Raw genomic sequence first — 17418 nt, forward strand, 5'->3', positions numbered from 1 at the left:
TCAGACACAATAAGTTGGGATGAACGTACGACAGAGTCTCAAGAAACTGACGAAACCTGTCTGAAGACAGTCTCATCAAGTAACTGTGAGAAAATGATATGCAGCAACAATGCTGAAAAACTAAATGAATCTAAAGACAAGATTCATTTACTTGAAAACAAACTTAAAGACTTAAAGAAAGAGCTTGAGGAGTTACAGGGAAAACATGCAGATATGAAAAACAAAAACAAAGAACTTGTTTCAAGGAATGTTGAACAGGCTAAACAAATAAAATCTCTCAGTGAAGTTACTGATAAGCATGCAGAAAACAGGTCACAAGAAATGAACAAACAAATATCAACTTTAAAAGAATCCTTGAAAGTTAGTAAATCAAAACTCTCAGAGACCACCTCAAAGCTTCTAACTCTTGAAGAAGATCAGATGAAATTAAAACAAACAAATCAATCTTTAAAAACTGAGAACAAGGGACTAAAAGAGAAACTACAAAAAGAGAGATTGTCGACAGAAATTACTTCAGAGCTGACCTCAGGAGTCTCAAACATTAAAGAAGAAATTTCAGAAATTAAGCAGTCTGTTCTATCCATGAAACAGAAATTACAGACAGTTCCATCCAATGTTGACATTTCTATAATGCAGTGTGAACTAAGACAACAGAAAGAGGAAATATCTGCACTACACAGAGAGCTAAGAACAGAAATTGTCAAGTTACGAGACAATACAACTAAACAAGTTTCAGCCTCTGAGAGTCCATCCATTCATGCTGAGCCAAAAAAGCCAAACAGGCAAGTGCCAACTTCAGATGCTGATCTATCAGCATCACCATCAGGTACAACCGATAATGCTGCTGGGACATCTACTAATGCTACACAACATGAAATACCAAGGATTATCATTTTAGGTGACTCTGTGACAAGAGCTCTTGATCCAAAGAGATTCTCCGGCCAAAGCCTTGATGTTAAAATAAAATCACATCCTGGAGCAAAAGTTAAGGACATAACAAAAAGTGTGTTGTTTCTAAACGAAAAACAGCAGTTATCAAACTATGACATGTTTGTTATACATGTAGGAATCAACAATGTTTCCAGTGCTGACAGCAGTAATGACATTCTCAAGGAATATAGCGATCTCATTGCTGAAATTAAGAAACACAATCCAACTGCGAAAATCATGATTTCATCACTGCTCTGTAAGAAGTTTGACAAACTCTCGCTGACTGTCATCAAAGCGACTAACTCTCTCTTAACACAGTTCTGTTCTGACAATAACTATACATTCGTAGATCACACAAGCAGCTTCATGAACAATGAAACAGTGAATAAATCTCTCTACAGAGATGAAGTACATCTTACAACAAAAGGGTGCTCTGTGCTGGCAAGGAACCTGAAGTCAAAAATATTTGAAGGCCTTGACTTCCCAATTGTCACAAAACAGACTGGAAATTTTTCTCGGGCCGGCCTCCTGAAGGGGATGAGGAACTATGGAAACAAAGATCAGCACCAAAACTACCGACAGAAACTCAATCAAAACAGAACCAGGGGATACTGGAATGCCCCTCAAGCCCGGGGCAGACAACAACTGATGACCATGCCCCCACCATGGGTATTACACCCATACTAGAAACTGAAAATTACCAAATTGACGTTAGCCTGGGTGCGGATGGGACACTCCTGGGTTCCACCTCATCTTTATCACAAGAAAAACAACTGAAGGTATCCACCTGTACTAACAGGAAATCTGACAAATTGTGTGACTCTTACAAGTGCATAATGACAACCAGTAGTGAAACTAGTGACAAAAATATAAATGTAAACCAAAATGATGACCAGTATACCTCACTAGATGTTTCTATGGAGGATATCAAATTTGACACTAATGGCTTGAATTTTACGCATTTAAATATTCATTATCTGTATCCAAAATTAAATGAAATCAAGTTTTTGATAGATAAATTTCCAAATATTGATATACTTGGATTAGGAGAAACTTTTCTCAATGATGCATTTTCAGACAATGAATTTCATTTGAACAACTATCAACTTTTCCGTCGTGATAGGCAATCAAATGGTGGTGGAATTATCCTGTATGTTAAGTCTAGTTTACCATGCGAAAAAAGAACTGATCTCGAATCAAATGATCTTGAGGCTATCTGGTTAGAAATGAAAAGCAACAAGCAAAAGCCCTACATAATAGGATACATCTATAGGCCACCATCATCCCCATCTACATGGAATGACAAAATTGAAGAAATACTAGAAAAACTCTATGCAGAAAACAAAGAAATTATAATTTTTGGGGACTTTAACTACAATTTTCAACAATCAGTCTCCACAAATACAAAATGGAATAACATCAATTACACTTTCAATTTAAGACAACTTATTACCAAGCCTACTAGAGTCACGAAATTGTCATCAACTATCATTGACCACCTATATACAAATCAGCCACAAAACATAATCTTCACTGATGTCCCTATACTATCTTTGAGTGACCACTATCCTATATGCTTCACAAGGAAAACACATGCTAAGCTAAAAAAAGGTCCTTTGCATATAACAATTAATTACAGAAACCTTTAACAATTCAATGCATACAATTATATTGATGATCTATCAAATCAACCATGGTCACTCATCGACATGTATAGCGACCCAGATGATGCACTAGATACATTTAATAAAATATATTTACAAGTTCTAAATACGCATGCACCATACAAGCAAAAACGTGTAAAGCAAATAAATCAAAAGGATTGGTTCAATGATGAAATTGCAAGTGCTATAAATAAAAGGGACTATGCTAAGAAAAAACATCAAACAGAAGAATTCAAATACTGGAAGTCACAAGTTAAAAAACTTTCGTACAAAGCTCAAAGGGATTTTTTTAACCAAGAGATAAATTCCAACAACAAAAATCCAAAAAACTGTGGAAAAATTTAAAAGACCTTTCAGGCAAAAGAGAAACTTACCAGACAAACTATATAAATGACGATCAAGGAAACCCCATTACTGACACAAAATAACAGCTGACTCATTCAACGCATTCTTTTCAAATGTCTTTAAAAGGCAGAAAAATCTCAACTCTCAGTTATGAAACTAAATCTGTCTTAAAAGACAACATGCAACATAAAATAAAAAACAACACAACACAATTTGAAATACCTAAAATAGATGAAAACTCTGTAAAAAAAGCACTAGACTCCCTTGATACAACTAAGGCCACAGGGCTTGACTGTATCAGTGCTAAATTTCTTAAAACTAGTTCCTCTGTGATATGCAAACCATTGTGTGCAATTATTAATATGAGCATACAAACTGGAAAGTTTCCATCCTCACTGAAACAGTCTAAAGTAACACCAATATTCAAAAAAGGCCAAAAATCTGACAAAAAACAATTATAGACCTATATCAATATTGCCTGTCCTCTCTAAGATATTTGAAAAACATGTATCAGATCACTTGAAACTATTTTTAGAAACTCATAAATTGATCTTTAACAGGCAATCTGGCTTTAGAACTAAACACTCATGTGAAACAGCTTTGATTAATATAACTGACAACTGGATCAATGCAATAAATGATGGTAAACTTGTTGGGACAATATTTCTTGACCTCTCAAAGGCATTCGACCTAGTAAATCACAGAGTTCTTCTTGAAAAACTCCACTTTTATCATCTGTCTCAAAAGTCAATCAACTGGATTACATCATACCTCTCCAATAGAACACAGAGAGTCAGTGTTTCAGGTACCCTTTCAGAACCTGAAGAGGTTCTGTCCGGGGTACCGCAGGGATCAGTTTTAGGGCCTTTACTGTTCATCATTTACATAAATGACCTGCCATTTCATGTAGACAATTCTACCACAGATATGTTTGCAGATGACACTACAATAACAGCCTCAGGATACTGTGTTCCTGAATTATGCCAAAACCTTCAAGCTGACCTTGACAATGTAAACAGATGGTGCAAACAAAACGCGATGATTTTAAATGCGCAAAAAAACTAAAGCAATGTATATATCCTCAAGAAGCACAGACTCAACTAGCAATTCAGATCTATATTTAGAAAATCAAGCCATTGAATTTTCTAAAACTGAAAAATTGTTAGGTGTTTACGTGGATGATAATCTAAACTGGAAGACTCAAGTTGAAAAAGTACTTAAAACATGTAACTCTCAATTATATTTACTGCTGAGAATCAAACAGTATCTTGAAATTCACACAAGGAAGTTATTCTATAATGCCTATATTTTACCACATTTGGACTATTGTTGTACAATTTGGGGTAACTGCAACAATGAGTTGACCACAAATCTAATCAAATTTCAAAAAAGAGCAGCAAGAATAATTCTAGATAAAAGCTATGATACTCCATCTGATGCTTTATTTAGCGAATTAAAATGGATGAAATTTGACGAGAGACTTCAATACAAAAAGGCAATAATGATGTTCAAATCCATCAATGCTGACTCCTTTCCTGAGTATATGAAAGATAAATTTCAAAATATTAATCAAAGGCATCATCATAACTTGAGATCTGTAAATAACTCTGAAATAGTCATTCCAAAACCGAAGAAAGAACTCTTTCGTAAATCATTGGTGTACTCAGGTCCCAAACTATGGATGATATTCCACTTAATATACGAAAGTCTGAAACACTTAAGGAATTCCAAGCTTCATACGTTAAGTGGAAATTCTCTTCTCATATGTGAATATGCAATTATAATCTACATGTTCCAACAAAATATATTTTGCTTTGTGTTAAACTTGATATTAATTATTTGGTATGACAATCTTTAAATTATGTTAACAATGCCACATTTCTTATTCAGTTTGTACAAAACTTTTATTTATGTACCATTCTTATTTGTTTTGTATTGTAACTTTGTGTAATGCTCTGTTGTTTATATGTATATATGTTGAGGCCCACATGGAAGATTGGGAAACCAAATGTGTAGCCTCATTAAATAAAGTCTTTACTTACTTACTTACTTACTTACTTACTCTATCTCTGTTATTACTGAATGGATTTGATTCAAACTTAAAATAGTTGTTCAGTATCATCACCCACATCATATGACACAAGGTGCATAACTCTGGCACAATTTGTCATGAATTATTCCCCTTTTTACTTAGAATTTCAGGTTAAAGTTTTATGCACTTTCACTCTATCTCTGTTATTACTGAATGGATCTGATTCAAACTTAAACAATTGTTCAACATCATTATCCTTATGTCTAACGGAAATATTATTTGATAGATATTTACCTAATTGTTCAAAAATAAGTGTTTGCAATGTAATCTCTATATCTCAGTCCCACTTGTGGAGCATTTGGGTCAATTGCATTTTGTGGCTGGTCATCTTGGTCCTCATTGTCCACATCAGGCAATGGAATGTCTCTCTGCTTGCAAATGTTGTGCAGTACTGCGCATGCAGTGATAACTCTGAATAATATATACCTTTTTTCACTATTAATTCATTTAGGATATGAAATGAAAGGCAGTTAATAATTCATCTTTAATTTAGATTTAGATGCAACAAAAAAATTTACATGCATGTCGTGTGAACAATTCTCTATGAGTTATGGCCCATTATTTTTGCTTTCGGTTTCAAATAAATCAAGTCTTGAAATAGTGATACCCTTGGCTATCATACAGTGTTCGGTTACTAGCATAACTCAATATTTCTTAAAATTTCCGAATGATGTTCACACAGATTGAAAGACCGATGTAACTAAACTTTGAACAATAGTGTTTTAAAAGGGAAAAAAGTTAACTACTCTACCTGCAGGCTTTCTCTGGTTTCATTCTAATTTCTCCATGCAATATCCCAAACCTTCTCTTCAGTTGCCCAATTCCTCTCTCAACTTTACTTCTTGTGATTTTGTGGGCTCTGTTATATAGTATATTTTTATAATCATATGTTGCATTTTCATTTAAGAAATAATATATCTCATCCAGTGATTTGTCGTTGAATAAATCATTGTTTGGAGTTCAGATGCGAAGGAATTATATCACGAGGTTGCAGCTGGAGTGACATAATAATAAGCATCTGAACGTCAATGATTTATTCAAGAGCAAATCACTAAATGAGATATATTATTTCGAATCTAACACGTTACCAAGGATTTTTAAGTACAACCTTGACGTCATTCATTAAATATTTGCCCGTTTTCTATCGTTTTCTTTTTTAGCGCGCCGCTATGCCATTTGACGCAATGACAAAATAATTGTGACGTCAGAACAGTGATTTGTTGTATAATAATTCACTGTTTTCTGCCTTCTTTGTTTTTAAAATAGGAAAATGAATCGGATCGTGTTATAATAAGAAGTAATACATTTCAGACCCATGTTTTAATATTTGAAACCAAATGAGAAGAAATTATACGTGTTTGGATCAATATCACTTTGGCATAGCCCAATTAAATTAAACATGCGGCATATAAACAATTTGTATTATTGAGATCTAGACTTGCAAGATCTGCTAAACATATTTTTGGCTTATAATAATTAGTTTCTAATAATCAGTATATGAAATAGGGAATTACTATGGATGAAATCTGTAATTACATGTATTCTTAAAATTTCAGTGCACATTAAAACACTAATTAAGCCTTCTCATTTTGGTTTAACATGGTTCATTTTTCGTATACGTATGAAATAATCACTTCGTTAGTGGTTTAAGTTTCAACAGGTACAACAGCTCAGTTTAGATGGTGTAGGAATTGATCCAGGAGTGTAAGCACAGATTATTAAATATCTAAGCATTGGGCTACTGAATCCTGATAAATCAGACAATTAGCCTGAAATTGGCATGGTCTATTCTGATTGTAACATGTTTGTTGTAACTTGAGGATAAAAGTTGTTAAATTTGTTAAACTTGGTAGCCATTGACAGGACGTCAGGGTGCTATTTCACATAAAAGTGTTCTCTCACAGGTTTGTGCTTCAACTTTAGTGTATTGCAAGTAGCACAAAGATTGACATATCGAACCGCTTGAGTTAATGCTGATCTATTGTTTACCAGATGATAAAACATGCAAAAGATTTGATTATTCTATACATGCAAAAACAAGTTTGAATGCTGTATAGTTATTTTATTTTATGCTTTCAAAATTGTAATTGTACAGTCTCATATATTTTAATCATAAGCTACTTTTAGTTTTCCTGTGTACTGGTTTGACTGATTTCGAAATCCTCTGTATGAATTTTTGAACTTACTACTACATAAAGATTTTAACTTAACAGAGAAATCATTGCAAAGTCGAAATTATACTAGTTGTAAACCAGTCAGGGGTGTAACTGTTTTAAGTCATGTAACCTATTTCAGTTACTTTTCAAGCATTTTATAACCTGTGTTAGTTATAAAATATTGTTAACTCGGGTAAGTTATTCAATAAAAGTCTTTTTGCTCTTCACAAAGTGACCTTTATAGTGAAATTAGTAGAAAAACTGTGGTTAATCAAATTCTCTTTTAGTTGATCATGACCTGATAAGCATAATGGGATGTTAAGAGTTTTATAGCTTTAAAACTCTTGCGTAAAACTTTATCAGCCTTGCGTAAATTTTTTTACTGCAGAGCTGGAAAGATAAAACGTCAAGGATTCAGGTAATAATAGCATTAGTCACATTCAAAATACGGAATTGGCACAGGAGGGCTTTATAATAATTTTATGATAACTGAAACAAGTTATAAAAGTATCAGCAATAACTCAAATGGGTTAAAACTGCGATAACTTTAAACATTTTACACCCTGACTGGTAACACTGGGGTATGTTATGCAAGATTGAAGTTGATATATTTACCTGTTGTAAGCACTCTGTGCCCCAGGTTGAGGGTTGAGGTAGGGGGTCAGCAGCCATCTACGGCACGGGTAGCCACTGTCCCCCAACAGATGATAACCACCATGGACAATGCCTCTTTCAAAAAGCTGTCTCAGCCCACTGTTGTGAAGTATCCTGCTGTCATGTGTAGAACCAGGCCAACGTGCAACAATATCCTCGATCCTGTCAAAGGCATCAAACACCACCTGCACATTTATGCTGTGATAGCCCTTCCGGTTCACAAATATATCCTCCTCCTCTGATGGAGCCAGTATCTTAATGTGGGTCCCGTCAATTACTCCAACAACCTTCGGAAACCTTGCTGTTCCGTAAATTGTTGGGCCTGCTTGTCAAGGTCTGCACTTGTGTTGGGAAGGAAACAAACTGCTAAATTTAAAGCAGGTGTACATAGAGCTGTTACCACCTCGTTCACAGCTTTAGAACGGTTGATTGAGAAACATGGTGGATATCCCCATCATTCAACTGCACACCCCCATTTTGCAAAATATCTCAAAGCAATTAAAATCTTCTCTCTCACAGAGAGACTTTGATGTCTGGCTGTTCTTGGCTGAAGGTATGGTCGCAACAGGTCCTCAAGGTACTCTATACCTCTACGGTCAAACCTGTATCTCTGGATGATTTCAAGGTCTGTCAGGTTGTCCAACATATTTGGTCTCGCTGCCATACCTAAGAAATACATCTAACATTATGTAAAAAATTTTTCATTCAAGAAATGATCTGTGTACCAGACTTAAGGTCAAGATACAACATCTTAAAAATATTCAAACATTTTTTCCAAAGAAAATTTTACCAAAAAAAAAAAAAATACCCTCAAACTTGATAGTGGTCAGTATAATTCTCCAACAATGATTACGCCCCCCCCCCCCCCCACCCCCTCCCAAAGAAAAAAAGGTTATCCCTATTTTCCAAAACCATTTTTAGATATGCTTATGTTCATTAAACTTGTTAGGCAGGTGGGTTGCAGGCTGTAAAATGCAGCAAAACTTTCACATAGAACTTTAACGTTAATAATTAGTTACTAAGTGGAGGCTTTCCTATTGACTATAACATATCCCACCTTCAGATGGAGATAACTCAAAAGTAGCACTGGGACCCTCATTTTTTTTTTTTTTTTTTTTTTTTTTTTTAAATATAGTTGTTTATAATATGATGCTCTATGATCATGCAGAGTTTATGAAAATTCTCTCGGCTAGTTTAAACTTTCCTTCTTGGCATATATAAAAACCCACAGAAAGGTCTTTAATAATGGTTAATTTTCTAAAGTTAAAATCAAATGTAACTACGTATTTGTCGTAGATGTATTCTTTAAGACCGTATTGTTAAATAGACTGATTAGGTTATGGTCATTATGAAAATATACCTGACTGTGATATAGTATGCCCTTTATGTTCAAAAGCTATAAAATGTTAAGCACATGTACTTTCCTATTTAGAAGAAACAAGGTAATTGTTTTGAACACACTAACATTGTAAACAGTATTTTTGGATACTCAGCGAGATTGATAAACCTGTTATCATTATTACCCATTTGCAAATGTAGAAATGATTAGACTAGTAGCAAAAGCCTGTTGAAATATCTTAAAAATTCCTTTTTCAGTACATGTATTGTTTTTAACCGCACTTTATGTGTACAGTGTTTTAGTGATCAGAAGAAATAGTATGACATTTCAATTTGCAGTTGTAAAGATAAAGATTTAGACTAAGAGAACAGTACAACCTCTCCAGAGTGGCCCTCTCTTTAGCAAAAACCTCTGTAAAGTAACATCATCAAAATTTCCCAAAGCTGAAATATACTATCAAATTTACCTCTCTAGAACAACAACCTTTACATAACAGTCAACTTTTGTATCTCTCAAGGGTGTTTCTCTACAGAGGTTGCACTGTATGTACAATTTTAATGAAAAAGTTTATTTTTGAATTTATTTGTTGTCTCTTTTATGTACGTCTCCCACTACACAGTGGTGTAGGAGACGTATTGATTTACTCCTGTCTGTGTGTCATAAAGCTTGTTCACACTCTTTGTCGAACATTTCTCATCCGATCTTCACCGAACTTGAACAAAATGTGTTTGCCAATAAGTGCCCAGCCATGTTCGATAACTAGCCAAATCGGCCCAGGCAATTCGGAATTAAGGCCCTTAATTTACCTTAGGGTCAAAGGTTTGAACCTTCCATTTTGTGTCCGCTCTATATCTCATAAACCCCTTGAAGGATTTTCATCAAACTTGGGTCAAACGATCACCTCATCAAGGCGATGTGCAGAACTTATGAGTCAGCCATGTCAGCTCAAGGTCAAGGTCACAACTGAAGGTCAAAGGTTTGAGCCTTCCATTTCGTGTCCACTCTATATCTCCTAAACCCCTTGAAGAAATTTTATAAAACATGGGTCAAATGATTACCTCATCAAGACGATGTGCAGAAATTATGAGTCAACCATGCCAGCTCAAGGTCAAGGTCACAACTAAGGGTCAAAGGTTTGAGCCTTCCATTTGGTGTCCACTCTGTATCTCCTTAACCCCTTGAAGGATTTTCATCAAACTTTGGTCAAATGATCACCTCATCAAGAACTCATGAGTCAGCCATGTCAACTCAAGGTCAAGGTCACAACTGAAGGTCAAAGGTTTCAGCTCTGTATCTCCTAAACCCCTTGAAGGATTTTCATGAAACTTTGGTCAAATGATCACCTCATCAAGACGTTGTGCGAATTCATGAGTCACCGTGTCAGTTCAAGGTCAAGGTCACAGCTAAAATCAAGGTTTTACCCTTTCACTATCCATAGCAGTGCGGGGGATTTAGCTGTCTTTCAGACTGCCTTGTAAAAAGTAGTATAGGGGTACTTTTAGTGAAAAAAATGCACATACGCTCTAGTATGTATAGGTGTCCTTTTGGGTCTTTTATGTGCTCTAAGTAACCAATATACATGTATATATACGACTTACTATCTAGATGATTGGCAGTTGTGGGGACACATACCCTTTTCTCAAAAGCAGCTCTAGTTCTATTCTGAGTATGGCTATGTACAGAGCTGTATTTTATTTCTGTTTTTTGCCAATTGTATTGTACATAAATGAGACTAATAAAGTGAAAAACTACAATTAAATAGACTTATTTCATGTATTTTTTAAATAGTCTTTAAAGGGAATTCCTATAGTTTTGTATGCAGAGAACAGGAGAATTACAAGGCTAACTCCATTTTCATTCAACGTTTGGACTATTTATTAAGTATTATAGTTTTGTATGTACATCTTTCTGTGCAGCCGACACTATCTATGGAAAATTGAAGTGAAGTCAACATTTGTTGAAACTTTTGACAGACAGTCTAAAGTATGATATGAGCTGTGCCATGGGAAAACCAACATAGTGACCTTACATGTCAAGCATAGATCTGTCATGTGATTTTAGCAAATAAAATGCAAAGAAACTAAGGAAAATAGCTCTACAGAGCAAAAACAACTAAGAACTATTTCTCTCCGCCATTATGCTACTACCATTTTTTTGCGCCATTTTTCTATGCTACTACCTTTTTTGGCGCCATTTTCTGCCTATTGCAATTAGAGAATCTGTTAGCGAACAGCATGGATCCTGACCAGACTGCCGGGATTGGCAGGCTGTTGGTCGCAATGCCATTATGTTGGTTTTCTCATTGCGCAGCTCATATATCATGAATAAAGTAACAATTTTTAATAAGTTTTATCAGTGATCAAATGTTGATACCTGTTTATGCTGTATTGACATGTATCATGCCTGACAAGTATCATGCAGCTTGCCATTTCTGTCTGTGTTTAGACATTCCATTTTATTAGATAGCTATTTGAAGAATAGTCTAGCTATTCTACTTACCCTGGCCTCAGTGTCGGCATCAACACCTGGGTTAAGTTTTTGCATGCAAGTACATACAGCTATCATTTAAAGGCATATAGCTTTGAAACTTATTTTTTCTAGGTCAATTACCAACCTCACTGGGTCAAGTTCCAGAACTCTGACATGTATTTTGAGCAAATTGTGCCCCCTTTTGGACTTAGAAAAATCTGGTTAAAGTTTTACATGCAAGCTACTATCTCCAAAACTAAAGCAGATATTGATTTGAAATTTCACGTGTCTTCGGGGTTATAAAACAAATTGATGGCACCAAGTCCCATAACTCTGACCTTCATTTGGGTTTGTGGTATTTTTCGTCCGAACAGGTGTGGTATTCAAGTGGTCTTAACTTACAATTTAGCCTGGTTACTCATACATTTTTGTCCATTTTTGTGTTCACAGTACAATTACTGGTACCTATATACAAGGAAAACAGGGAAAATCTATGTATTACAATTAGTAAGCAAAATCTTTACTGTTTCCTAACATATTTATTCCTCTCAATTTATATATTATAAATTTATAATGATAATAATGTTTTATTGATGAAATACAAAAATGTGAAGTAAATCATAAATACATGGCATGGCATTCTGTTAAGGTAGTTCTGCACTTCAGGACCGGAAATTTTTTCTACAATGTAGAATTTGATTAAACTCTGATTTTTCAAAACTTCGGAATATTCTAAGAAAATTCAGAAAATAAAAAAGATAGGGTTGTGTGCTTGATTTTTTTGCTAGACTGATTTGAAAAATTTAGACCTAACGCAAGTTTTCATAATGGGAGTCTATGGGAAAAACGCAATTTTCAAAACATTTTCGCAAATAGAAATATTTCTGCAATGTAGATTTTAATGAAACTTCTCAGTCATAAACAGACATACGGCCTATAATACGACGAAATAAAATGTATAGGTCCATATGCTTATTTTTGAGATATTTGGCTATGATTAAAGTGAACTGCCTATTTCAAGCTAATTTTAAGACATTATTTTAGATTATTTAACGTGTAAGATGTTTTAATATCATATTTTAACTTTAGAAAGAAAGTAACAGTGCCATTTTAATATATTTATTCACAGGTTGTCCTTAATTCATAAACTGATTTTTGTTTCCGTACGCCGAATAAGGGCATTATTCTACGTTTTCCAAATAAGTGACGTTATGCAATCACTTCCGGTTTTTCAAACGTGCAGAAATACCTTAAGTGACATATCATAACAGTGACAACAATGTGAGTTACATTGCAATAGAAATAATCCATCATATGAATAAGTGATCCTTAAGAATATTAAAAGATGCTGATTATTTCATCAGTTTTACAATAAAATTTTATAGCAACTAAAGCAAAGGTTTAAAACTTAACAATAATGAGTTTTCTACAAAGACATCCATGTACACAGCTAGCCACTTCTGGACATGCATATAAATAATTTCACTTCCTCTTGATACAACATGTATATGTACAGGCTACATTCTTGTACAATTAATAATTAGGCTGAGCTACAGTGCCTTCCACGTCACTTAATTCTACAACTGTAATGGGAGTCGGTACTGTTCTGTTCAAGCAAAACAGAAACACCATTGAAGGTTCTTCAAACATTGAACTGAGTGCTATTTGAACATTGCACTTCATGAGTTCCAGGATTCCAAAGCTGAATGATGTACACATCTCACCAACAGTTTCCACGTTGATTCTGAAGACATAAATAAATTATACTGTCAAACTGAAATCACACCTACTTATGAAGTGCCTTAATATCTTTTTCTGGCCACCAAAGGGGAGGCATATTAGTTGGGCTGCCTGTCCCTTCAATCTGTCAGAATGTTTAATTAACAAATAATCAAGGCCTTCGAGTGGTTTATCGTCTAATATACCACGGTCAGAGTTCAGATGCGTAGGAATTGAACAAGAGGGCGCTAGCCTGAGTGGTCAAATACTGAAGCATAACGATGAACTGTGGTAAATTAAAGATAAATCACAACAAGGCCCTTTATTGTTTTCATTCTGACATGCTCACTGACCATGACTGACGTATTTAAATAATATTTTGCTGGAACTAATTTACCGGAAGGTAATGTATCGGACATCATGTGGCAATTTGATGTCATATGCTTCTTTACCAGTCTGCGTGTCAACTGTTGTTTATCACAGAATATACAGAACTTAATTTCCTTCTTTTTGACTGTAAATAAATCGAGCCATGTTAGAATTTACTATTGATCAATGCGACCTTTAGGCATTACACGCGTCAAACTTCATATGATGATTACCTAGGGTAAAATTTCTGTAAAGTTTCATCAAAATCCATTCAGTGATTCTGGCATATGTTATCTAAAAAATCACAGAAGGAAAATGACCATGCCCATGCCCTCTGGCGGCCATGCTTTTTGAAAAATCTGAAATTCATTAACAACATTTGTATAAGGTCACACAAGGACATTGTGAGTGGAATAAATATTAAATTAGGCAAATATTAGGGAAATGTTATCAATTGGTATAAATACTGACACACCGACCAACATCTGCAAAACAATATACACCTTCTCAACTTTAACCGACGGCGCCGACAACGCCGAGGCAAGTGCAATAGCTCTACTTTTTCTTCTGTAGTCGGGCTAAAACAATAACAGTGTGAGTCAATTACTGTTGCGTAATGCATCATTTATAACTGCATGTGTAAAGTTCAATACATACTTGACAGTTGGACTTGAAGTTCTTTGAAATCAACTACACAAGCCTCTCATTGACATTACAAACATTAATTGACCTATGCAGTGATTTAAGATATAATTTATAGCAAAAGAGTGGTTTAACAATATTTATGCACGTTGGGTGGTTATACTTCTGGCGTAATAATTTCACGAGGGCGCATCCCGAGTGAAATTATTTGAACGACGTATTACCACCCGAATGTATAAATAGTGTTAAAGCATGCTTGTGTTATAAATTAGTCCGATTCTAATATGCCCTAAATCTCAAACACAAGATAAAATATAGAAGCGCTATTTCTTGGTCGCAACAAAAACTTTGACGTCACCACACGTTAACGTGACGTCATTCTAGCATAAGAGTGTTTTAACAGAGACAAGCATATTAGAATTTTTCTTTTTGGAATTTATTCTGATAAATTACAAGTGTAAACATTTACCTGAGTGTACCAATATCTCATTATTATCTGTGTTTAAACATGTTATAAACCAACACACTGGACGGTTAGTCTCCTCAAATGATTCCCTCAAGAGGTTTATATTGAACTGTATGAACAACTTCCTACAATCATAAATTTTATATCATCATAAAAAACAAATCATAGATTTCACATGGAACGATATAATATAATTGAGCCTTGCCATGAGATAATCAAAACAGTGGCTTTATGACCACCGCGCAGTCTGGTCAGGATCCATGCTGTTCGCTAACAGTTTATCTAATTGCAATAGGCTTTGAAAGCGAACAGCATGGATCCTGACCAGACTGTAAAGCCACTGTGTTGATTTTCTCATGGCGCGGCTCATATAATTGGACACATACCAAAATATTTTACAAGTTAACCAGTCATGAAGGTCTCAATATTGAAAAATTTGTCTCATGTAAATCAGTAAACTCTCAAATATACATCCCGTAAAAACCATTAATGGTGTCATTGAGAAGGCGTAGTAGACACCTAGTGGTGCATAAACCAAAAAGCTTGATTCAGTGGCCCAGCAAACCCTTTCCAATAGGCCTGTCCGTACTATATCATTATCATGGTTACAATTAAAATAAGATGGGTAATAATTTTTGTAAAGTTCTTACTCTAAACAAAACAGACACACAGCACATATTACTCTCTACATATATAATGAAATCATTGGTGCACCATGCATCTTTAAATATTTACAGTGAATATGATTTTATTACCTGAACCTGCATTACTGTCACCAGGTCTGTCTCTTGAGTGTAGTTTTTACATCATTAGCATTTACAAATTAAACCATTTTATTCTGCTTCTTTGAACTAAGACATACGGCAGTCTGAAATAGTTCAAGACTCATCATTGCAATTTAAAAACAAGAGCACCGCCTTGCGGGTGCTGACGCTCATCTGATTTTTTTTGTGTAATAGAAATATTGTCCTACCCATGATTTTCTAAGTCTAAAAAGGGCCATCATTCTTGCAAAAAGCAGGTTAGAGTTATGTTTCTTGATGTTCAGTGTCCACTTATGATGGTGAAAAACTGTTGCAAGTTTTAAAGCAATAGCTTTGATAGTTTATGAGAAAAATTGACTTAAACATAATACTCAACCAAGAAAATTATTTTCTAAGTCCAAAAAGGGCAATAATTATTGCAAAAACAGGATGGAGTTTTTGTTGCTTGCTGTACAGGGTCAGCTTATGATGGTGAACAAGTGTTGCAAGTTTCAAAGCAATAGCTTTGATAGTTTAAGAGAAAAAGTTGACCTAAACATAAAACTTAACAAAAATCTGATATTTTCTAAGTCCAAAAGGGGCCATAAATCTTGCAAAAAGCAGGATGGAGTTATGTTTCTTGCTGTACAGGGTCAACTTATGATGGTGAACAAGTGTTGCAAGTTATAAAGCAATAGCTTCGATAGTTTAGGATAAAAGCTGACCTAAACATAAAACTTAACCCAAAAAAACTGATTTTCTAAGTCCAAAAGGGGCAATAAATCTTGCAAAAAGCAAGATGGAGTTATGTTTCTTGATGCACAGGGTCTGCTTATGATGGTGAACAAGTATTCCAAGTTTCAAAGCAATAGCTTTGATAGTTTAGAAGAAAAGTTGACCTAAACATAAAACTTAACCAAGAAATCTGATATTTTCTAAGTACAAAAGGGGCCATAAATCTTGCAAAAAGCAAGATAGAGTTATGTTTCTTGCTATACAGGGTCAGCTTATGACGGTGAACAAGTATTCCAAGTTTCAAAGCAATAGCTTTGATAGTTTAGGAGAAAAGGTGACCTAAACATAAAACTTAACCAGGCAACGCCGACGCCGACAACCGCTCAAGTAATGACAATAACTCATCATTTTTTTTCAAAAAATCAGATGAGCTAAAAAAGAAAAAAAGACATCATATCATTCATCTTTCAACAATTTCTCAGGTTAACCTTAAAATTGTAAATAGATAAATTGCTTGTTCTTAGTATCATAATCCATTATTTATAAAATACCTTAAAAAAAAAAGAAATTACATATATACCAGGTGTTATCCTGTTACTTGAACGTCAATTGCTGCATTTAAAAAAGAGGTATTTTCAAAGCTTGGCAGTCACTTGGTCATGTTGGTCACCTGGTTATTTTACCAGATTCAGTCTGAAAAAGAATAATGATATTTTTATTAATTCTTTATATAATGTTATCATTTGCAGAAAGAACCAACTAAGTCTGAAAATGAATTTTAACTCAAATTCTAATACGCTTGTCTCTGTTAAAACACTCGTGCTGGAATGACATCACGTTAACATGCGATTACGTCAAAGTTCTTATTGCGATCAAGAAAAAGCGATTCTATAATTTATCTATTGTTTGAGATTAAGGGCATATAAGAATTGAAATAATTTATAGCAAAAGTGTGCTTTAACAGTATTTATTACACTTGGGTGATAATCGTCGTTCAATATAATTTCACTTGGGATGCGCCCTCGTGAAATTATTACACCCAGCTTATAACCACCCATCGTGCATAAATAGTGAATAAAGCACTCTTTTTGCTAT

The 17418-nt window shown here is 34.6% G+C and overlaps 1 protein-coding gene and 1 long non-coding RNA gene across 2 annotated transcripts; both read right to left on the minus strand.

The window, feature by feature from the left end:
* Nucleotides 1–5079: 5079 nt before the first annotated feature.
* LOC123562394 (putative nuclease HARBI1) lies at nt 5080–8505 on the minus strand. Its single transcript, XM_053516984.1, has 4 exons — nt 8367–8505; nt 7803–8163; nt 5783–5890; nt 5080–5442 (listed from the first exon to the last, which is right to left on the minus strand). The coding sequence occupies exons 1-4, from the start codon at nt 8503–8505 to the stop codon at nt 5274–5276; spliced, it is 777 nt and encodes a 258-aa protein (XP_053372959.1). The 3' UTR covers nt 5080–5273.
* A 3663-nt stretch (nt 8506–12168) lies between these two features.
* On the minus strand, nt 12169–17041 carry LOC128546247 (uncharacterized). Its single transcript, XR_008365889.1, has 4 exons — nt 16904–17041; nt 15601–15713; nt 14849–14970; nt 12169–13393 (listed from the first exon to the last, which is right to left on the minus strand). It is a non-coding gene; the product is annotated as an uncharacterized LOC128546247 (long non-coding RNA).
* Between the last annotated feature and the right edge of the window lie 377 nt (nt 17042–17418).

This window comes from Mercenaria mercenaria, chromosome 10, assembly GCF_021730395.1.
Source record: "Mercenaria mercenaria strain notata chromosome 10, MADL_Memer_1, whole genome shotgun sequence".
In the NCBI taxonomy this organism is placed as follows: domain Eukaryota; kingdom Metazoa; phylum Mollusca; class Bivalvia; order Venerida; family Veneridae; genus Mercenaria; species Mercenaria mercenaria.

Excerpts from the sequence above, each read along its gene's own strand:
- LOC123562394 (XM_053516984.1), bottom strand. The coding sequence starts at position 8,505 with ATGGCAGCGAGACCAAATATGTTGGACAACCTGACAGACCTTGAAATC. Across the intron at positions 8,164-8,366 it reads AAGAACAGCCAGACATCAAA|GCCCAACAATTTACGGAACA; the intron begins GTCTCTCTGTGA and ends CTTGACAAGCAG. Across the intron at positions 5,891-7,802 it reads GCACAGAGTGCTTACAACAG|AGCCCACAAAATCACAAGAA; the intron begins GTAAATATATCA and ends ACTATATAACAG.